At 36.7% G+C, this 25,000-nt stretch overlaps 1 protein-coding gene across 5 annotated transcripts in view; it reads right to left on the reverse strand.

Moving 5' to 3' along the window:
• The window catches only part of LOC145261138 (endoplasmic reticulum aminopeptidase 1-like), a 938,216-nt gene that overhangs the window by 2,062 nt on the left and 911,154 nt on the right, over positions 1-25,000 (reverse strand). For all 5 annotated transcript variants that reach the window (XM_080119414.1, XM_080119415.1, XM_080119412.1 and 2 more), the window contains exons 17-18: positions 18,861-19,001; positions 13,501-13,582 (exon numbers count right to left, since the gene is read on the reverse strand). In XM_080119414.1, coding sequence (XP_079975540.1) covers positions 13,501-13,582; positions 18,861-19,001 — 223 coding nt within the window. The remainder of the gene's footprint in view (positions 1-13,500; positions 13,583-18,860; positions 19,002-25,000) is intronic.

Raw genomic sequence — 25,000 nt, forward strand, 5'->3', positions numbered from 1 at the left:
GCTGAGTAATTTCGTAGAGACTGCAGAGGTCAATTGACCTCAATGTTGACCCCTTAACATTTAGTTTTTGGGGCTCAAATCAAGTTATAAAGTTTGATCGATGTCCAAGTAACCTACATTTAAAATTTCCAGTGTTTAGACCAAAAATTAGCGGAGGAGTTTGGTAAAGTTTTTAAAGGTCAAATCGTTGAAATTTGACCCCTTGACAGCCAAAATTCTATCGGAAAACCGATTAAAGAGATTTTCGCCAATCTCAATACTTCTTATGTCAAATCTCGAGTCTCTATACCGAAAATTGACAGAGTTATTTGGTAGGAAAATCTACACAGACACACAGACAGACATTTTCACTTTTATAGATATACTAGCAGTTCCGACCGGCTTTGCTCGGGCCCTATGTACTGTTCATAACTTTATGTGCATATGTATATATTAAAAAGTATTAATATGTACAGTGATGCCTTTCTAACTACTATAGAAAAATTGGTAGAAACCACAGACGTAAAATTTCTTTTAAATTTGACCCCAATTTTGACCCCTTAATATCTATTGTTTTGGGCTCAAATCAAATTAAAATGTTTGACCAATGTCCAATTAACCTACATCTAACATTTCAAGTGTTTAGACTCAAAACTGGCGGAGGAGTTTGGTAGAATCTGTGAAGGTCAACTCTGTAATTTCGCCCAAAAACTGATTAAAAAGATTGCTGCATGTCTGAATACCCTATATGTCAAATTTCAAATGTTTAGACCCTAAATTGGCTTAATAGTTTGCTAGAGACCGCAAAGGTAAGATCTTTTGAACTTTGACTCCTTGAAAGCCAAATTTTCAGCAAAAATGATTAAAAAACTTGCCCTATCTCTGAATACACTTTATGTAAGATTTCAAATGTTTAGACTAAAAGTTGTCTGAGTTATTTGTTAGAGACCGCAGAGATTAATTTTTTTTTTAAATTTGACCCCAATTTTGACCTCTTAACATTTACTGTTTTGGGCTCAAATCAAGTTTTTAAGTTAGATCCCTGTCCAAGTAACTTATATATAAAATTTCAAGTGTTTAGACCTAAAATTGTCGGAGGAGTTTGGTAGAGTTCTCAAAGGTCAAATCGTTGAACTTTGACCCCTTAACAGCAAAATTTCTGGCCGAAACCTGAGATTTTCCCAAATTTCAATGCCCCATATGTCAAATTTCGAGTCTGTAGACCAAAAATTGACACAGTTATTTGGTACACACACAGACAGACAGACAGACAAACAGACAGACCTTTTCACTTTTATATATATACTAGCATGGGTGCTTGGCGTTGCCCGGGTGTTTGGAGGTGTGTGTTGTGCAAAAAAAAAAAAAAAACTGGTAGTAGGAAGGCAGGCTCGAACCCGTACTGCGAAGGAGGAAAAGTATGGGGAAAAAACATAATGTATTTGCTGTTACGACCACCGCCAAATCGGAAGTGACGTAGGTTTAAATTAAGGCTAGACAATCGGAAAGAGAGGATGACTTTCGAAAATATTAGCGAAAAAAGCGACCCCTCCCTGTAGAAAAGTGCCCAGTTGAGGGTGAAGAAATTAATGTTTTCAGCCAATTTTTCAGTATTTGTCGTCGAAAGGGTCGAGCTTCAAAACGATACTGATCTTGTGAAAATTTGTCGCCTCTGTCGAAAGTTGTAGGCAGACATGCAAACATGCATACATACATTTATATATTGATAGCTCAAATTTTCGACCCAAACCGAATAAAAAGCTTGTTTTATCTCTGAATACTCTTTATGTAAAATTTCAAATGTTTAGACCAGAAATTGTCTGAATAATTTGGCAGAGACCGCAGAGGTCAAATTTTTTTAACTTTGACCCCTATTATGACCCCTTAACATTTATTGTTTTGGGCTCAAATCAAGTTTTTAAGTTAGATCCCTGTCCAAGTAACTTATATATAAAATTTCAAGTGTTTAGACCTAAAATTGTCGGAGGAGTTTGGTAGAGTTCTCAAAGGTCAAATCGTTGAACTTTGACCCCTTAACAGCAAAATTTCTGGCCGAAACCTGAGGTTTTCCCAAATTTCAATGCCCCATATGTCAAATTTCGAGTCTGTAGACCAAAAATAGACTCAGTTATTTGGTAAACAGATAGACAGACAGACAGACAGACAGACCTTTTCACTTTTATATATATACTAGCATGGGTGCTTGGCGTTGCCCGGGTGTTTGGAGGTGTGTGTTGAGCAAAAAAAAAAAAAAACTGGTAGTAGGAAGGCAGGCTCGAACCCATACCGCGAAGGAGGAAAAGTATGGAGAAAAAACATAATGTATTTGCTGTTAGGACCACCGCCAAATCGGAAGTGACATAGGTTTAAATTAAGGCTAGACAATCGGAAAGAGGGGATGACTTTCGAAAATATTAGCGAAAAAAGCGACCCCTCCCTGTAGAAAAGTGCCCAGTTGAGGGTGAAGAAATTAATGTTTTCAGCCAATTTTTCGGTATTTGTCGTCTGAAGGGTGGAGCTTCACAACGATAGTGATCCAGTGAAAAAGTCAAATCATTGAACTTTGACCCCTTAACAGCCAAATTTCTGGCCGAAACCTGAGATTTTCTCAAATTTCAGTGCCCCCTATGTCAAATTTCGAGTCTGTAGACCGAAAATTGACACAGTTATTTGGTATGGAAATGTACACAGACAGACAGACAGACAGACATTTTCACTTTTATAGATATACTAGCATGGGTGCTTGGCGTTGCCCAAGTGTTTGGAGGTGTGTGTTGAGCAAAAAAAAAAAGTGGTAGTAGGAAGGCAGGCTCGAAACTGTGCCGCAAAGAAGGAAAAGAACGAGGAAAAAACGTGGCGTATTTGCTGTTACGACCACCGCCAAACCGGAAGTGACATAGGTTTAAATTAAGGCTAGACAATCGGAAAGAGGGGATTACTTTCGAAAATATCTGCGAAAAATCGACCCCTCCCTGTAAAAAAGTGCCCAGTTTATGGTGAAGAAATTAATGTTTTTAGTCAATTTTTCGGTATTTGTCGTCTGAAGGATGGAGCTTCAAAACGATACTGATCCAGTGAAAAAGTCAAATCGTTGAACTTTGACCCCTTAACAGCCAAATTTCTGGCCGAAACGGATTGCAAAGATTTTCCCAAATCTCAGTACCCTGTATATCAAATTTCGAGTCTGTAGACTGAAAATTGACAGAGTTATTGCACAGGAAAATGTACATACACACACATACACACACATACACACACCTTCACTTTTATAGATATATAGATATAGATACAGATATTTTTTCAATTATGGACAAAACATCAAAATCAGCAAAAGATCATAGTTTTTGATTGAAGTATATAAGAACAGTTTACAACTAAAAATTTATTTCTTTTATGTCTAAGTTTTACAGATGTGTACACAAATAAAAATTAAATGACTTCCCTGCTTCCCAAATTAAATGCAGCAAATGTCCAGTGAATGGTATATACGTTCAGAGATTACAGTGAGGATGTCTGCTGTGGAATGGGCTTGTCTAAATCCATATTGTTTATCAGTCAGAAGTTGTAAGGTGATGGACTAGTGCATGGTTAATTAACGTCTCAAATATTTTGGCGAAAAGTGGGAGGAGGCTAATGGGGCGATAATTAGATTGGTCAGTTCTTTCACCAGAATTCTTGAATACTGGTACCACAGAAGCAGTTTTCCAACAGCCCGGAAAGCAAGATTCATTAAGGCATTTGTTGTAGAGTTTGGAGAGAATTGGAGCTACTTCGGCTGAGCATTTTTTTAATAGCACAGCTGGGATGAGATCAGGTCCACATGCTTTTGAAGTGTCAAGGTTTTTTATGATAGCATGCAGGGGTGATTTTTAGATCATCTAGCGTGGCATCTGTCAGGGGTGATTTTTAGATCATCTAGCATGGCATCTGTCCACAAAGGAAAGTCAAGCAAGGAGTGGTTGGAAGGGTCCAGTGTGGAGTTTGAGGCAAACCGACTGGCAAGCATATTAGCCTTGTCGGTTGCTGAGCAAACAACCTCGTGATTGTTTGTTAGTGGGGGAATTGTTGATTGCCCATTATTTACTACACTGTTGTAGATTTTCCAGAAGTCACGAGTTCCTAATTTTTGTGCTTCTATGCGTTTTTTACTGGTTTCCGTAAATTCTCTCTTAACTGTCGCTATTTCTTTCTTAATGTTACTTCTAGCTTCAAACAGACAGAAGTATTTCTGTCTGTTTGAACTGGATTTATGTCGGTTAAATCTGTGGTATGCATGCTGCCTTTGAGCAATGGCAGTTGCGCAAGTAGAAGTAAACCATTGGGGAGAGTGGGGCTTTCTATAAAATTTCCGCATGGGAACATGTGCTTCAATTGCCGTTTTGAACCATTCAGTAGTCTCATTTCAGCAGGAAAAGAAAAAATATTTCCCCATAGGGCATCTCTGATAAAATCTCTGATGACTTCCCAGTCAGACTTTTTATAATATCTCGTTGTTTTGAGCACTGGCTCTTCAGTTTTGGGTTTAGAGTTTAGGGCGATTTCGACCATTATCACTGCATGATCAGCATTGTAGAATGGGCTGTCAGCATTTGTTATACAATCCTTGAGAACTGTGGTCAGAAACAGATCTAGAAGTGATGCGTGTTGTTCTTGCTGGTCAGGGAAACGGGTTGGAAACGTAATCATTTGTGATAGAGAGTGAGATATAGCAAAGCTATGTGTTGTGCTGCCCGCTGCATCTGTGTGAGTAGAAAATCCAAGCCAGTTTTTGTGGTGGATATTAAAGTCACCAAATACATGTACTAGTAAGCTAGTGTCGAGGGAGAGTGCTGTGTCTATGCTGTCAGAAACTTTGTTAATTACGGTGCAGTCCTGGGTCGAGGGAGAGCGGTAGAGAAAATAAAATTAGCTAATGTTATGTTGCATGCTTAGTCTAAAGCACATAAAGGCTTGATCGTCCGATTCTAGGTTTGTTTCTCTAGTCAAGAATGTAGACTCCAGTAGTTACGAATGTAGACTCCAAGTCCGTGCATATGTCTGTCAGAGTCCTTATGGTAGAGTGGGAGATAGCCAGGCATGTTAAAGTAGTTAGAAGGGATGGAGGAGTGTAGGTTAGTCTCACTCAGTGCTAAGATACGATAGATAAGAAACTAGACGAGTGTTATGCAATACTACTTATATAAATATATTTATTTATTGGTTATATACATCTGCTGTTGTTTGGGACTATTTTTAACTTTATTTTTGTTTAAAACTAGCAGTTCAGCCAGGCTTTGCTCAGACCCTATGTACTGTTCATAACTTTATGTGCATATATGTATATATATATATTAAAAAGTTTGACGCATGACCAGGTAACCTAGATCTAAAATTTCAAGTGTTTAAACTAAAATTGGCGCAGGAGTTTGGTAGAATCTGCAAATGTCAACTCTTTCAACTTTGACCTCTTGGCAATCAAATTTTCGCCCCAAAACTGATAAAATGGTTTGCTGCATGTCTGAATACCCATTATGTAAAATTTCAAATGTTAGACCCAAAATTGGCTTAATAGTTTGTTAGAGACCGCAAAGGTCAAATCTTTAGAACTTTGACCCTTTGGCAGTCAAATTTTCGGCCAAAACCCGATTAAAAAGCTTGCCCTATTGCTTTATGTAAAATTTCAAATGTTTAGACCAGAAATTGGCTGAGAGGTAAAAATCTTTTAAACTTTGGCTCCAATATTGATATCTGAACATTTATTATGTTGGACTCAACTCAAATTAAAAAGTTTGATCCATGTCCAAGAAACCTACATCTAAAATTTTAAGGGTTTAGACCCAAAATTGGTGGAGGAGTTTGGTAGAGTTTTCAAATGTCAAATCGCTGTCATTTGACCCCTTGACATCCAATTTTTGTCCAAAAACCTATTTAAAAGATTTTCTCAAATCTCAATACCCCTTATGTCAGATCTCGAGTCAGTAGACTGAAAATTGACAGAGTAGTTTGATACGCAGACAAGACAAGTACACACGCAGCCACACACAGAAAATTTCACTTTTATAGGTCTAGAGATATTTTTTTATCTATGCTGTTTTGTTGATTTTTTTTTTTTGTTAATTTGAGGAATTATTATTTGGATTATCAAACAATTGTTCATATCTCGGGTGTTATTCTCACAATATTTTGGTCACTATAACAGCTGACCTTCCTCAGGTACCTTTATCCAAACTCAGGAATCTATGGTAAAGGTTTAACATGCAATGTTTATATTATTTTCAGTTAGTATCGTCTGTAATGAGAATATCCAGAATATTGTCGTTTACAACTGCTTATAATTAATGCTTTTATCCATTGGGCCATAAGTATAAAAAAATCTCTTGTGAGGATAACATCCATGATGAGAACAAAAAGCTAAATTATACAAATGATAAATTAAAAAATTGATAAAGATAAATAAAAAAATAATGCTATGCAAAAAAAAATAATAATGTTTTTATTAAACAAACAAAGGATATTTAAAGTCAAATTTGATTATGATGCTGTTGTTTTCCCATTAAATTATTAATTTTATAAAATTCTAATGAAAATATAATTAATTTTATTATGGTAATTTTGTTTTCATATCTATTTATAAATAGTTGCTATAAATAGCTTCCAAATCGTTTAATGCATGAGAATTTACTAAGAATTTTAAAGCTAGTTTGAATGTTTTCTACATCCTTTCAAATTTCCAAGGATCACAGTTTTTTTGTTTTTTTTTATATAGGCATCACGACTTATCAAGGCCCAGGGGCCACTCGAGGATAAGGGTTAAAGAGTGTACAGTAGTCAATTGGACAATATAGTAATTGTCAGAAATGGAAATTCAGTAAATTTGTTAACCTAAGGGGAACGGCTTATCAAGAACTTGTTTACATTGGACTTGAAGACAACCATATTGTAGTCAGTTGAAAAGCAGGAAAAAGGAAGACAGTTCCACAGGCGTGCATTTCTAAGAAAGAAGCTTTGTTCATAGAATCTACGTTTAAGTGTACGCACAGATAAAGAGTGGGGGGAAATTATTGATAGTGTTTTAAGCTAGACGAGTGTTTCTTGTGAAAGTTTGGCAAGGGGGACCATAGATTGAAGCTCAGTCGAGCACTTGCCATGAAAATAACGATAAAGCAAACACAAACTCGCTACATCTCTTCTTTGAGAAAGAGGTTACAGGGAAGAGAAAGGGACATCTCCTATGAGGCTACAAAGTCTATTTTGAACTCTATCAAGGCAGGATAAGTCCTTTCTAGCAGTTTTTTTTTTTTTTTTTTTGAGGCCACTCAAGGATAAGGGTTAAAGAGTGTACAGTAGAAATTGGTCAATATAGTAATCATTAGTAATGAAAATTTGGTAAATTTGATAACTTATATGGAACGGCTCATCAAGAACTTATTAACTTTAGACTTGAACACAACCATATTGTAGTCAGCCGGAAAGCAGGAAAACGGAAGACAATTCCACAGGCGTGCAGTTCTAAGAAAGAAGCTTTGTTCATGGAATCTACGTTTAGGTTTAGGCACAGATAAAGAGTGGGGGAAATTATTGATAGTGTTTACAGCTAGACGAGTGTTTCTTGTGAAAGCTTGGCGAGGGGGGACTATAGATTGAAGCTCAGTTGAACACTTTCCATGAAAATAACGATACATCAGAGACAAACTCGCAACATCTCTTCTGTGAGATAGAGGTTGCAAGGAGGAGAAAAGGACATCTCCTACGAGGCTACGAAGTCTATTTTGAACTCTATCAAGGCAGGACAAGTCCTTTCTAGCAGCTCCTGCCCAGATGTGGCAACAGTATTCCATCCTTGGAGCTGCCGATAACGCATCCACAATGCGTTTTCTACTCTCCATTAAAAAAAAAAATTGAGCATACAACTCTCTTGCGTTCCTTATTACTTTCTTACAATGGTTGCTGGCAGTCCTGAAAACGGCTTTAGTTTCCATACATCTATTACGTTTGAAGCAGTGGAAAAAGTAATTTCTGTGCGCAATGGCAGCAGCACATTCTGGAGAGAACCATGGCTGGCTGTTAGGTTTTTGCTGAAACTTTTTAGAGGGTATGAAATGGTCAATACCTACAATTAACCATTCAGTCAGGTCTAATACTATAGAGGACACATCCTTTTTAAACATGGAATGCAGAGGTAGATCAGATATAAATGTACGGAAGCTATCCCAGTCAGCCTTAGTGTATCGATATACTGTACGATGAAGAGGTACGTCTGGGGACTTATTACATTTCATTTTTATCTTAATTTATACAACAGAGTGGTCGGAAGATCCAAGAGGCGACAGAACAGAAACTGAACATAGTTCAGGGCAAGTTGTGAGAAAAAGGTCTAGTAGGCTCGCATACTGGCCGCCATTATCGGGCACATGGGTAGGTTCCTGAACAATCTGAGTGAGGTCATAGGCAATGGAGAAATCATGACAGAACCTCCCCTCATCATCGGTCTTGTTTCTGCCCAGATGTGACAACAGTACTCCATCCTTGGATGAACTTGGCTCTTATAAAGATAGAGAATTGTATCAGCAGTAAGATATCTACTAGATCGATAGAAGGATCCCACCATTGTTCCAGCGGTTTTGGCAACAGATTTGATGTACGTGTTCCATTTCAGATCAGGAGTAAAGGTCAAGCCCAGAAGCTTGTCAAAACATGAGGCCTCCCAAGTCGATACCCATTCATTTCAATTGATGCCAGATGGGGATCAGAGCGTTGATGATGTAAAGATAGAAGCTTGGTTTTAGATGCATTAAAAGTAACAAGCCACTCCTTTCCCCATTGAATCATGTGCTCAAGATCAGAGGAAAGAGAATCGGAGAGAACTTGGTCATTTACAGTCTTAGATGTGCTACCATAGATGGTGGTGTCATCAGCATAAATGTCAACAAATGATGTAAGGATGTGATTTGGAAGATCATTAATGTAAATCAGGAAGAGAGTTCGGCCCAGGATGGAACCCTGAGGGGCTCCAGCATTAATACTGTAAGCTTCTGATTTCTGCCCATCAACTACTACTCTTATGAACCTATCAGAGGGAAATGATTTAATAATTGAAAAGACATGTCCAGCTATACCATAGCTGGAGATTTTGTGATGTAAACCTTTATGCCATATCCTATCAAAGGCTTTTGATATGTCAAGAACAATTGTGCTAGAAAGGTTGCCTCTGTCAAGAGATTCGCTATTTCTATGAGATATAACTATAAGCACATCTGCTGTAGATCTAGCAGAACGGAAACCATATTGTGTGTCACTAAGAAGGTTATTTTTGCTGAGATGGTTGATTATTTCTCTATTTAAAACAGATTCCAGCAACTTTCTCATGGCACACAGGAGACTTATTGGCCAGTACTGAGAGGGAGATGACCGATCACCTGAATTCTTAAATACAGTGCAAACTGATGAGATTTTCCAGGGTGATAGAAAGCAATTCTGCTTAAGATACCGTTTAAACAGTTTTGTAAGTATGGGCGCTAGTTCTCGTTAAGTTTTTTGAGTACTATAATTAGAATACCATCAGGGCCGGTTGCTTTACTGGAATCAAGGTTTTTGATTAGCTTGACAACATCACGTACAGATATTTGTATATGACATAGCATGTTTTCTCATACAGGAGGAAATATTGGGGGTTGGTGGCCTTGGTTGTAAAGGGTAGCATTAGCTGCAAAATTCTTGGCAAAGAGTTTGGCTTTGTCTGATGCTGACGAGATTACCTCAGGTTCATTGATGATAGTTGGGATAAAGCCACGTTTCTGTTCAGGATTCTGCCAAAACTGGTGGGAACCAAGCTGCTGCTCAGCTACTTTGGACTTAACGGACAGAGCAAACAACTCTCTTGCATTCTTTATTACTTTTTTACAATGGTTGCTGGCAGTTCTGAAAGCAGCTTTAGTCTCAGTATATCTATTACGTTTGAAGCTATGGAAAAAGTGATTTCTGTGTGCAATGGCAGCAGCACATTCTGGGGAGAACCGTGGCTGGCTGTTAGGTTTTCGCTGGAACTTTTTCGAGGGTATGAAACGGTCAATACCTACAAGTAACCATTCTGTCAGGTCTAATACTATAGAAGACACATCCTTTTTAAACATGGAATGCAGAGGTAGATCAGATATAAATGTATGGAAGTTATCCCAGTCTTCCATAGAGTATCGATATCCTGTACAATGGAGAGGTACGTCTGAAGACTTTTTACATATCATTTTTATCTTAATTGATACAACAGAGTGGTAGGAAGATCCAAGTTGAGACAGAATGGGAACTGAACATAGTTCAAGGCAAGTTGTGAGAAAAAGGTCTAGGAGACTTGCATACTGGCCGTCAGAGTCGGACACACAGGTGGGTTCATGAACAATCTGAGTGAGGTCATAAGCAATTGGAAATCGTGACAGAACCTCCTCCTCATCGTCGGTCTTGTTTGAGTGGGTTAACCATTCCATATTGTGAACATTGAAGTCTCCACAAACGTGAATGTTAGCTATAGAATAAGCAGATAGGGCATGGTCAATTTTCTCAGATATGCTTTTAAAGATAGTAACTCTGCTGTTGTGGGGGCGATAGAGAGTAAATATAAATGCAGTAGTGTGAGCAAGTGCAACCCAAAAGCACACATAGAGTAAGTTAGGATCTTATCTGGAGATGTTCCTACAATATGGAAAGCCATCTTTGATATTAAAGGTTGCCTCTGTCGAGAGATTTCATGCCCATGGCGATCTTGAGGGTCAGATTTGGAAGTTAAGTTATAGTATCCTTTAATTGCGAACTCATCTAGGGGAATAGTCTGTCCAATGCCAGTTTCGCTTAGGAATAATAGGTCTGGTTTAATCTCCTGTAATTGTGTTTCAACCTCTGGAAGGTTAGAACGTAGACCCCTGATGTTGGAGAAGGATACATGGTAGTGGGGGTCTACGGTGGAAGTTGAAGATCCGGAAGTTGAAGATTCGGGTATTTTTGAACTGGTAGACTTTAAGTTCCTTCTCTGTTTCATCTTTCCTGACTGTACTAACATGCAGAAATTTAAATGTGATGCTAACATATATCTCACTGCTCAACTCCTCACATAGCATCTCTGTAGGCATGGTCCTAAATAGTAGCTCTTTATGCTCAAGTGATCCCCCGTGAGTGCACAGTGAACGAGACATAACAAAAATGACTAAGTTCAGCATTTGCCTCCCCACCATTTAGCACCAAAAGTCTCCAGGGACGTCAAATTCTGGTGAAAATTAACAAACGTTTGTTAATTTTCACCAGAATAGAAGGTACACCGTTTGTTAATTTCCACCAGAATTTGATGTCCCCTGGAGAACTGCAAGCCTGTGGAACTGCCTTCCTTAATATATGTAAATTTAAAGCCTTAACATATGTAAATTTGAGTTCTGCACCATGCAAAAAAAGAAATGACTAAGTCTATCATTTGCCCCCTCTCCATTTAGCCCCAAAAGTCCCCAAAGGCCTTAACATATTTAAATTTAAGTTCAGCACTATGCAAAACTGCTAAATAGAAAATCGAGTTCAGCACTATGCAAAACTGCTAACAGAAAATTTTGGACAAATATGGTAAAATAGTCTCTAAAATGAAGTGTTTTTATTAGTCCTAGAAGAGCTCCTGGGACACACCCAAGAGTTATCGCAAACTATAGACAAACAAAATTATATAGAAATCAGTTAGTTACAACTTTTCAGAAAGTTTTATAAAAATCTAAGGCATCAATATTTTTTAATAAGCACAAAAGTGTCAATTTTAGCCATTTTAACCCGAAAGGCACTCCTAGGGAGGCAACCGGAGTTTTCCCTGAAAATCCGTTCTGTTTGTTTTTTTTACTCATATCATAGTTAATATTTTGTGCAAAGTTTAAAAAAATTCCAAGGTTAGTTATTGAGAAAAGTGCGGACAGACAAACGGGCAAGAGTGAAGTTACTGGTCCACCCTCCTTTTGTCAGGTGACCAACAAAAAATCGTAATTCATTTTTTTTAACTATTAACAAAAGATTAAAATGTCCAACTTGGTTATTGCTGTGGTGCTCACAATAAACTCTTCCACTTACTATATGCCCAGGAGAAGATTTCTCTCCGTGGTTGTGTAGGAGTTTTTTACTCTTGGCAGTCGGACTGACGTACACCCATTCTCTTCATTTGTTGCATTTGCTTTTCTGTTCAATATATTTTGTTTCCACCAATTACCGAGCTGGGTTTTTCTTCCTGAGCCTTATGGGATGACAACAGTTTCATAGAAACTGGAATTTATTCTAGTGGAATTAATTTTATTGATTTGTTTTTTTAACTGAGCGTCCATTTTTGTACTTTATGTCATTGCATTTTTTTTTTTTTTTTTTTACTTTACTTTAATTGCTGGGCCGCACAGTTGTTATAGATATTCCCTTTGAAAATGTGAATCCTTTGTCACCAAATTGTTGTGCCCCTAGTAGGGTCACTAAGAAAAATACAAAGATGGAAAAAAAGGTCAAATATATTGAAACAAAAACAGCAACCGTCGTAGTAAGTATCACCAAGTTTGCAGACTACGAAAGTACATTGACCGATATGTACCTCTCTCCAAACACGAAAGGATGTGACACAAGGTCGGAAGGTGGGAAAAAAAAGGTAGTGTTCCAAGAGAAGAAGCAATTCGGCCATGCAAAAATATACCTGAGTAGCCCCGTCGGGATTCCCCTGTTATGGTGCCTCAGGCAACAAGCGATAAACTTGCTCCTCCCAAAAGCCGGGAGGCAAGGCCTGGAAGGATAGGCCTCCTAGAGCTACACAGAATATCTTTCACCAGTCCGACAGCAAAAAGGCCATCGAAATAGCCTAGTTTCAGTCAAACTGATTGTTGAGGTTTAAACCTGGAGTTCCTATTTACAATGCCTCCCCACGAGACAGAGTTAGACACCAGGGTCGTTTTTTAACGTGGAGAAAAGGAACAAAAATAAAAATTGTCTCAGTCGTGAAGGATTTCTCTTCCACTGACAGAGAACAAGAAATTGAAGTGCAGCATCTTAAGAACAGATGGTATTTATTTGCTCCCCCACCGAGCAAATTAGGCACAAGGCCAATTTTTAATGTGAGGAGTGAAGGGAGGGGGAAGGGAAAAAGGGGGACCAGCTCCCGAGAGGTGGGAGATGGGAGCTGGTTAAAGGTCAGGTATGTGGGGTTGCCCCCACATCTGGTCTTTGCTAGTCATAGCTAGTCATAGCTTGCAGTATCTGCCGGAACAGATACTACACTTTGATCACGGCCCGAAGATTTAAACCTGGAGTTACGTGTACTACAAAAGTAAAGTGACCGCACCAAGTCGTAACTCTCAGCTAATTCATGCAGTTCGGAAGAGTTCATTTTTAGTTAATGGGTGTGTCTCTACAACAATAATAATCGATCCAAAGTAAATAAGAAAGTAATTTTTTAGTCACATAGAGGCAAGAAACGCATATACGCAAACGTACACAAGAGAAGTGGTCACACAATTCTATTGTGAAAGAAAATTTCAGTTGTTGATCGAAACTTACGTCTTGGTAATCCAGTTCTGTGACAAAGTCGTGGATGATAGATTCAATGATGTAGCTTAAACCGAAAGTGCTGCCATTAAACCTGAAAAAAAAAAAATGGCTGTTAGCATAAAATAATCAATTTTTTTCGTATTATTTAAATTATTCAGACTACTTTCAATGTTATTTCAGATGATGAAAATCGATAATAAAAAAATCTGATTAAAGAAAGAAGTCTGATTTTGACCAAAGTTAACACTTTTCTACAACCTAACAACACTAGTGCATTTGAGAAGTTTTATCGCCGTACGAACAGAAAGGACAAGCCTATAAAATCAACTGTAGATTCTTTTATAAGACAGGGCCGCGTTTGAAATGAATGTTTCTTTTTAGATCACAATTGAACCCTTATACTCGAATTTTGTGTGTTTAATTTAAATTAAATAACTTTATTGCTTTCCAAATTAAATGCAGCAAATTTTGTACGTTTAACTTTAACGATTAAATGCATAATTTAACTTTAACAATTAAATGCAGGATTTTGTACGTTTAACTTGAATTAACTTACTTAACTACTTCCAAAAATAAATGGAGAAAATAAAGAGTAATAATCTATATAATTATAAAACTCAAAATGTCTTGTAACGGGTATTGTAATCCAACACCCGGTTTACGACTTCCGGTTGTGCATGCGTACATAAACAAATAATCAACGCGACCTATTGTTTTACTGTGTACGATTTCAGCGTCCGAATTGTTTTTGTTTTTTTGCGTTTAAATTATCCAAATAAACAATTGTTAATACTTTCTGCATTTTTTTTTTACATCATTCATTTCTGTATTACGTTTATGTTATTTTAATGATATTTTCTTACAAATAAATCTACTTTAACTCATTGACAACCATAAGAGCATTTTACAACGGCGATTTACCAACTGTCTTCATTTTTAAAAAAATTATTTTCCATTTTTAATATACGTTTCTTAAAAAAAAACATTCATACATTTTCTTCTACACTACCAACATAAATAAATAATCTCGAAAATATATTTTTTTTTAAATTTGCGTTACAAATAAATAATCAATGCGACAATAAAACGTATTGTTTTACTGTGTACTTTTTCAGCGTCCCAATTGTTTGTTTTTTTTGCGTTTAAATTAAAAGATATATCAAAATTTGAATTTAACTTTAAGTATTATGGTATCTGTCCAGTGCACATTTACCTATAAGTATGGAAAACGACTTATAATTCAATGGCTGTAAGTTTTTTTTTTCAAAAATAAACAATTATAAACAGAACGACTCATAGAAATCTATTCATATTCTTTTTTCATTTTAATATACTTTCATAGAAATGTTTCTGTTATGTCACAAAAACTATTTTCTTTATGTCACAAGTGCCACGCTCATGCATTAATTCCATAGCTAATATAACATACTGACCCAACCGGCCACGTGTGGTCTAGTATAATAATAATAATAATAATGGAAGAACCGAGAAGGGAAAGAGTTAACCAGATCTTCACTAAGTGAATGCAAAGAGTACTGTGACTTTGGGGAGGCTTATTGCCACCTAAATCCAAGTGAACAACACTAATGCTTGTTGCCAGCGAGAAATCAATGACAAGTGGATGTTGCGGTAATGTAAAATCATTTGAAAAGCTTATCAAAGAGGTAGAGAGTGCTGAAAATCTTGGGAGATTTGTTATCATCGAAATTACAGATAACATCACCGATTATTATCAGTGAGTAATCGTTGATAAGAGCCTGTGTGGGAACTCCTAGTGACTAATAATAATATAGAAATTCAGGGACTTATTTTTAATGACGTAAGAATGACGTAAGAAGTGAGCTATGTCACTATTTATGAATTTTCCAATGAAATCAAAATCGAATAAATAGTTATTACCATCCAATGGATCGGGAATTTATGATTATGTAAAAATGATTTCATAAAATCAACAGTTGTTCCTTGATAAGACAATTGCGCATTCAAAATGAATGCTTCTCCTTAGAGCACAATCCAATCGTGATAATTGACTTTTACGTTTTAACTTCCGACCTTCTTCAAATGTATCTTGTCAAACTCAGGAATCTTTCTGTTATACCCGTTATATACGTTACGTTTTAACTTCCGACCTTCTTCAAATGTATCTTGTCAAACTCAGGAATCTTTCTGTTATACCTGTTATATATTTTATTCAGAACAAACAAGTGGTCGCGACCACTTGTTTGTTCTGAATAAAATACTTTTTATAAACACTGTTTTAACTAAAAACAACCTAAGATTGTTTCTCAAAGTTTGCCTATTTTTATAACAACGTTATATCAACAAAAAATTAAATACAAACAAATTGTGATTGTTTGTCAAAGTTTGCCTTCAAGGCTGCGTTTTCCATTTGCACGATTCATGTTTTGGATCAACCGGATCACGTGACTCTTCTGGCGGCCATGTTGTAAGCCCTAAAGGTATTTTTGGAGATTACCGAGGATTGAACCTCCAACCTCCACAAAAGTATCATATACAACTTAATTTTGCAAAGTATTTTTTTCCATTGCGCCATGGTTCTTTACAGATTCACAAATCTGGCAGAAATATTCCCGAGTAAGACAAGATACGCCTGAAAAAAAAAGCCAATTTATTATTTATAATGGCCCAGAGGCCACTCGAGGATAAGGGTTAAAGAGTGTATAGCAGTCATGGTAAATTTGGTAAATTGGATTAATTAAAGGGAACTGCTCATCAAAAACTTGTTTACGTTGGACTTGAAGATGACCATATTGTAGTCAGCTAGAAAGCAGGTAAACAGAAGAGAGTTCCACATGTGTGCAGTTCTAACAAAAAAACTTTTTTCATGGAATCTACGTTTAGGTTTAGGCACAGATAAAGTGTGGTGGAAATTATTGATAGTGTTTTTAGCTAGACGAGTGTTTCTTGTGAATGTTTGGCGAGTAGGGACCAGAGATTGGAACTCAGACGAGCACTTGTTATAAGAATAATGATAAAGCAGAGACAGGCTCACAGCGTCTCTTCTGTAGACGTGGATAGTAGGCTGCCACAACAGTGTTAAATAAATCCAATTGGATGGAACATCACATCACGTATCTCTACTATTATATAGAAGGGACTTTTTGAGCAACCAAGAATATAAATCAATTAGTAAGGTCTTTTCTACATATCGGTTTGATCTCAATTCTTTAAGCGTCGTTTCCCATGTGTGGTGCCACGAATCTGTTCACTGGATCGGCCAGTGGTTTGGACTTTATGTGTGACATAGCATGGACGTGCATGTGCAAATGCATGCAAAATGACCTCACCGATAGGAAAAAAAATAGAATTTTAAAAAGAGATCACGGTAGAAACAGGAATAACGTTCTACATCACGCGAGAGGTGTGGATGATGTCTGAGAAGACGATCACATGAATGATAACGAGAGAAACGTTAACACAGTGGTAACGAGAGAATTAGGATATAAATGTCATACAAAAAAAAGCAAGTTGAAGATCTTTTCTATTTGATCTACTTTGTGACTGAAGCTATAACGTTTTGGTTCCTGGACAACGTTACACATGGGGTTTCTTGACGATTTTAAGGTTTGTTAGGAGAGAATTCGTCATAAAGGGGGAGAGAATGTTAAATATATTCCTTATAAAATATAAACTACTATTAATTTTTTCCTCGTCTATCTATAAATATAAAAGCGAAAATGTATGTATGTATGTTTGTTCGCTTTTTCTGTGTGTCTAACAAAAGGCTTTTTTCAGAGAAGCGGTCGGTCGGTTCACAACTTTTTAAAACTTTTTATATCACATATAAATCGTAATATCTCACAGTTAACAACAAAGCTCGCCTATCTATTTAATTTGCTCAATTTCGGGAAGATAAATATTCAACATTTGTCGCTCGCCGCATGTGGGTTAGTCTTTTTCCTATAACATCTTGGAAAAAAAAACATCCCGCAGTCAAACTTGACCTCATTAAGTCATTAAAAGGTGCACCTGCCAAATCCAAGTAATTAAATAAATTCAAACGTGTTTCCGTTAGCATCTCGCGGTAGGGCAATCGTTAACGTCGCACTTTTTTTTTTCACACTTTAATTTACAATTTTGCATGAACGGTTCGGGTTCCATCCTCATACTTACCTACCAAAACATTTTTTTTACCCCCCCCCCTGGAGTTTCCACACACACCTCCAAACACCCGGGCAACACCGGGTACCCCTCGCTAGTATATTTATAAAAGTGAGAATGTGTGAATATGTGTGTGTGAGGAGACTTCTTAACCTATATACTAAAACAAATTTTTAATCTACAGACTTGAAATTTAGTATATAGGTTATTCAGACATGTGGAAAACTCTTTAATCGGTTTTCATCCAGAAAAAGAGCTCCTAAGCGGTCAAAATTGAACGTGGGAGTCAAATTTTTCTCTGTTTGCTAATTGTTTCACGACTGTGCATGCGTGAATAGTTCTCATTACAGGTTGCTTATGTTAATATAAGTTGTTTTAAAAACACTTTTTAAAGAGCATATCATGCTGGCCGAATTGTTATCGTACTTGACTCATTACATTAGGTTTTTGTTTTGATCACAGCTTGAGTATTTTTTTTTTTTTCTTACAAGAAGTGAACTTATATATCATAATATTTATGCATATTTTGATATTTTACAACCAGGCAACGCCGGATGGTCTGCTAGTAAAATATAAACTACAGTTAATTCTTTCTAAATCAACTTTCTTCCCTAATTTACGATTTTGTCAACGAACGGGTAGGTCTCAAAGAAATTTCTTTTAGGTTTCCACATGTCTGCTCTCAGGCTCCTGTTAGGTAAATGCCGGGCAACGCCGGATATAAAGCATTTATTCAGTTATTGATCTATCTATCTATCTATCTATCTGTCTAGCAGGGTAAATAACAAAGACTGAATCGTGGGAAACAATACATTGAGCGAGCGTGCAGTCAAGGGTTCATGCTGTGACATGAATCAAACTGTTACTGATCAAGTTGCACCAGAAAATATCCGAATGAAGTCTGTAAGTGAATTCTGACCTTTAAAAATGTTTGAGCAGCTCCACTAATATTCTCCTGCGGGGGTGCCTTAGACAATTAACAATAAACTATTGAAAAAGAGAAGGTAAAACCTAGGAGGATGCACTTCTTGGGAGTGAACAGAACCATATCCAACAGCAACAAGTCACAGGCAGACTGATTGCCAAGGGCGTATCTCTGACTGGTATGAAAAATACCTACACAAGCTGTGCCAAATCAACTTCAAAATCAAAATAAAATTGCATTGAATAAATATATTTTGGGGGTGCTTTGGTTCCAAAAGAAATTTGTGAAAAAAAAAGATGTCATAAAAAACATTTTGAAGAACCTTTTTGTTAAACTTTCCCAGTTGAATTTGAGATGGCGCCATGCAAGAATTTGTCGTGTTGGGTTTGAAGCAATGGAATAAAAAACCATGCTAACATCTTGGAGTCTGATGAAATCTCTTTGTGTTGAGAATTGCAGGTATCTGATGGAGAAGAACAAAAGTGCAAGATGGTAAAACATGATGCAGTCGACAACAACAACAACAACAACAATTATTACAACAACAATGATTATATCGACTATAATAATAATAATAATAATAATAATAATAATAATAATAATAATATAATCTATATATCTAGAAAAGTGAAATTGTCTGTGTGTGTGTGTGTGTATGTGTGTCTCTGTGTGTACATTTCCCTATCAAACTACTCTGTCAATTTTCAGTTTACAGACTCGAGATTTGACATAAGGGGTATTAAGATTTGGGAAAATCTTTCCAATCGGTTTTCGGCAAGAAATTTGGCTGTCAAGGGGTCAAAGTTCAACGATTTGACCTTTGAAAATTCTACCAAACTCCTCCGCTAGTTTGGGGTCTAAACACTTGAAATTTTAGATGTAGGTTCCTTCGACCATAGATAAAAATTTTTAATTTGATTTGAGCCCAAAACAATACATTTTAAGGGGTCAAAATTAGGGTCGAAGTTAAAAAAACATTTGGCCTCTGCGGTCTCTACCAAATTACTCAGCCAATTTTTGGTCGAAACATTTGAAATTTTACATAAAGTGTAGTAAAACATATGGAAAGTTTTTAATCGGTTTTTGGCTGAGCATTTGTCTGCCAAGTCAACGTTCAAAAGATTTTACATTTGCGGTCTCTAGCAAACTATTCAGCCCATTTTGGGTCTAAACATTTAAAATTTCACATAAAGAGTATTCAGACATGTAGCAAGCTTTTTTAATCAGCTTTTGAGCGAAAATTTGGCTTCCAAGACGTCAAACTTTACAGAGTTGACCTTTGCAAATTCTACCAAGCTCCTCCGCCAATTTTGGGTCTAAAGACTTGAAATTTTATATGTAGGTTACCTGGACAGGAGTAAAAGTTTTTAATATATATATTAAACTGCTAGTAATAATAAAATTAATAAGAATATTAATAACAACAATAACAATTATAATAATAAAAAAGCAATAATAATAATAATAATAATAATAATAATAATAATAATAATAATAATAATAATAACAAAGCAGTAACAACAATAATAATAGTAATAACAATAGCAACAACAACAACAACATCAATAATAATAATAATAATAATAATGATACCAATGGAAAAAAAATAATATTATAATAATAACAATAATAATTAATTGTTATTATTATATTTAATAATAATAATAAAAATAACAATAATAATAATAATAATAATAATAATAATAATAATAATAATAATAATAATATCAGTAATAACTGGCAGGAGTCTATGGAAATTCCATGTTGCTTTCGACATTAATCTGCATAATTTACTGTTAATAATAATTAGTAATAGGACAATCCAGGTTACCATGTAATATATGCATATATTTTTGCAAACAAAAATAATACATTTATGGTGCGATATATTGATTTTAGTTTTACTTACTGGTAAAAACAACAAAAACATATCAAAGGCCTTCGACAAGGTATGGCATAAGGGTCTACTTCAGAAGATTTCCAGCTACGGTATAACTGGAAATGTTTTCTCAATCATTAAATCATTTCTCTCCGATAGGTTCATAAAAGTAGTGGTAGATGGACAAAAATCCGAGGCATGCAATATAAATGCTGGAGTCCCTCAGGGGTCAATCCTAGGCCCAACTCTTTTCCTGATCTACATCAATGACCTCCCTAAACACATACTTAAATCATTCGTTGACATCTATGCTGATGACACGACCATCTAAGGCAACACATCAAAGGCTGTAAATGACAAAGTTCTCTCTGATTCTCTCTCCTCTGATCTCGAGCGCATGGTTCAGTGGGGGAAGATGTGGCTAGTTACCTTTAATGCATCCAAAACCAAACTCCTATCCTTACATCATCAACGCTCTGATACCCAGCTGGCATCAATTGTGATGGATGGCTCTCGTCTGGGTGAGGCCCCGTGCTTTGACAAGCTTCTGGGTTTGACCTTTACTCCTGATCTGAAATGGAACACGTACATCAAGTCTGTTGCCAAGGTCGCTGGAAAGATGGTGGGATCCTTCTACCGCTCCAGAAGATATCTCACTACTGATGCAATTCTCTATCTATATAAAAGCCAAGTACGTCCAAGGATGGAATACTGTTGCCATATCTGGGCAGAAGCTGCCAAAAACAGCCTATCATGCCTTGACAGAGTACAAAATAGACTTCGTGGTTTAGTGAGGGATGCCCTTTTCTCTACCCTGCAACCCCTCTCCCACAGAAGAGACGTTGCGAGCCTATCCTTGTTTTATCGTTATTTCCATGGCAGGTGCTCGTCTGAACTCCAATCCCTGGTCCCCGCTCGCCAATCTTTCACGAAAAACACCCGTCTGGCTGAATCCACTGTGAAAAATTTCCCCCACTCTATATCTGTGCCTAAATCAAAGCACGGATTCCATGAGCAAGGCTTCTGTCTTAAAACTGCACGCCTGTGGAACTCTGTTCCGTCTGCCTGCTTCCCTCCGGACTACAACTTGGATGTCTTCAAGTCTAATGTTAACAAATTCCTAATGAACCGCCCCCTTAAGTAAACACTTCATCAAATCTCCACACTAACATAATGTACTTGCAATAACCCTTATCCCTGAGTGGCTTCCGGGCCTTGATAAGTGGTGATCACTGTGTAAAAAAAAAAAAAAAAAGCAATGTGGAGAAAATGGAATATTGGAAATGTGAATGGTAGGGAGAGGCTAAACAAGAAACATGAAGAACTGGACCAAAAACTAAAAGCAAAAGAAGCAAGATTGAGACGATATAGATATCAATCTGAACAATACAAACAAAATAGGATATTTGAAAATAATGAAAGCCAATTCTACCAAAATGTGAATGGAGGAAAAGCAAAAATGGAACGACCAGACCTGACAGAAACTAAACTTTACAGGAGTAAAATATGGGAAGAATGATGAGATTACAATAGAAATGCCAAATGGCGGAAAGACATGAAAGAAGAGTCACACTAAATAGAAGAAGGAACAATGAATGAAATCAGCAAGGAAACTCTAAAGAAAATCGTAGGAAAAATGGCAAACTGGAGAGCACCAGGGCATGATGGGATACATGCATACTGGTTCAAAAAATTCACAACCTTACATGAAAGGCTAGCCCAAAACCTAAGAAGATGTATACAGGAAGCAAGCATGCCAGATTGGATGACAAAAGTAGAACCACGCTGCTACAGAAGGACACACATAAAGGAACTGCCCCTAGCAACTATAGGCCGATCATGTGCTTACCCACTATGTGGAAAATACTGACAGCACAACTGAGGGAACAAATCTACCACTCCCTAAATAATCATGGACTCCTTCCCGAGGAATAGAAAGGATGTCAAAAAGGAAAAAGAGGAACACATGATCTGCTATATATAGATCAAAAGATCCTAAATGAGGTCAAAAGAAAGAGAAAAAATTTAGCCATGGCATGGATCGACTACAAAAAAGGATATGACAGGATCCCCAAGCATGGATAATTGAATGCTTAAAAATGTATTAAATACCAAGCGGGATCACCAACGTAATAGAAAATGCAATGAGAACATGGGGACTGGAATTGAAGCTGAGGGACAACACATAACAGAAATTAAAATACAAAGAGGCATCCTCCAAGGAGACTCACTATCACCATTACTGTTCATCATAGCCATGATGTCCCTGAACAGTACTCTGAGAAACTGCCAAGCCGGATACAAGTTCTCTAATACTGAGAAAAAAATGAACCACCTGATGTATCTAGACGATTTGAAACTTTTTGCAAGGACTGAAAAGGAGCTAGAGACACTAATTAACACTACCAGGATTTTCAGCCAGGATATCTGAATGTAATTTGGAGTGGAAAGTGCACACTACTAGTTATAAGAAAGAGAAAACTGGAAACGACAGAAGGCATGGAACTACCCAACCAAACAGAAATGAGGGCACTAGGGGAACAAGACGACTATAAATACTTGGGAATTCTGGAAGCAGACACCATCAGAGCAACAGAAATGAAAGAGAAAATTGGAAAGGAATACCTCAGGAGAACAAGAAAACTCCTGGAAACGAAATTATATAGCAGAAACCTTATAAAATGTATAAATACATGGACAGTATCGCTAGTAAGATACTCTGGACCGTTTATAGGGTGAACTAAAGAAAAACTGAGACAGCTCAATCAGAAGACCAGAAAACTTATGACCATGAATAATGCACTATACCCAAAGGATGACATTGACAGACTCTATGTGAAAAGGAAAGACCGCAGCAGAGGACTGGTCTGCATAAAAGACTGTGTGAATGACACAAAAAAAAAAAAACAATTAGAAAAATACATAATGCAAAATACTGAAAGGATAATGATGGCAGCGAGAGATATTGAAAAATGAAAAAAAAAAAAAACCAGAAAACAGAGAGATAAATGATAAAACGAGAAAAGAAAAATGGGAAGAGAAACAACTCCACAGAAGATTCATAAGAATGACAAAAGATGAGAATAATGAAACCACTTGGATATGGATGCAAAAAGGACATGTAAACCGAGAAACTGAATCCCTAATAACTGCAGCACAAGATAACTCGATAAGAACCAACCGTATCAAAGCAAGAATCGATAAAACACAAGAAAATAGCAAATGCAGACTCTGTGGACAAAGAGACGAAATGATAAACCATATAGTAAGTGAATACAGCAAACTGGCCCAAAAGGAATACAAAAACAGGCACGACCAAGTGGGGAGGGCAGTACACTGGGAATTATTCAAACAACTGTATTTTGAACATACAGACAAATAGTACAAGTATAAACCCGCAACAGTACTTGAAAATGGGAACCACAAAATCCTATGGGACATGGACATACAGACAGACAAGCCCATCCAAGTAAGAAGACCACATGTCGTTATAATTAACAAGACAAAAATCCTGTCAAATCGTAGATTTTGCTGTCCCAGCTGACCACAGGAGAAACGGGACAAATTCACAGAGCTAGCCAGAGAGTTGAAAGGGATTTGGATGATGAAGAAAATCAAAATAATACCTATAATAGTAGGAGCACTAGGAACAATCCCGAGAAACTTTGAAAAAAGGATGGGAGAAATTGGAACCAGAGGAACGGCTGCAAAGATACAACGATTAACGATAAGGAAAAGGGCCGAAATATTAAGGAACACCCTTGAATGCGGAGAATAATACACATGAAACACATGCGTGAACCAGACATCCTGCTGCAGAGGCAAAACATGAAGAAGCTTTACATGGAATGAAGAACAATGAAGCTGCATATCAACAAGTTCTACATCCCGATCACGTATCCCCTCCAATTGCCTTATCACTGTCTCCCTGCCCTAAAAATGTGTAAAATCTAAGAGCCAAGAGGGGTCAAGGAGGAGGGAAAGACTGAGGAGGGAGCACTGACTAGAATGAGAAAATATGGAATTATTATAAATTGAGGGTGGAGATTGCTATATTGTGGAATAAGAAAACTTCCATCGTGCTAGGCTCAATTCATGATGATCTTATGAAACAGCTGAACTCCTTGGGAATCTGATACAACATCATCGTACTCCAGAAGTCAGTTCTGCTTAGCTCAGTAAACATTCTACGTCAAATTGATTCTTTGACTATCTGCACCAGCTTGGATGTAAGAGCCCACTCTTGAGGAAAAAAAACAGTGTAAAACATCACACCACTATGAAGTATATGGAATAATAATAATAATAATAATAATAATAATAATAATAATAATAATAATAATAATGCAGTAGAACCCGGGATACAGCATAAAAAAATTAGTAACAAAATACAGTATATATATATATATATATATATATATATAAATATATATATATATATATATATATATATATATATATAATACACATGTATATAATCAAATAACATAATAAATAACACCATAATCCGGGGCAAATACCGTAAGCAGGGTGTGAAAAATCATTGTATTCCACATCATAACCTGAAACAACGGCATCCTAGT

Source organism: Euprymna scolopes, chromosome 37 (genome assembly GCF_053919585.1).
Source record: "Euprymna scolopes isolate OS-2025 chromosome 37, ASM5391958v1, whole genome shotgun sequence".
NCBI classification, from domain to species: Eukaryota; Metazoa; Mollusca; class Cephalopoda; order Sepiida; family Sepiolidae; genus Euprymna; species Euprymna scolopes.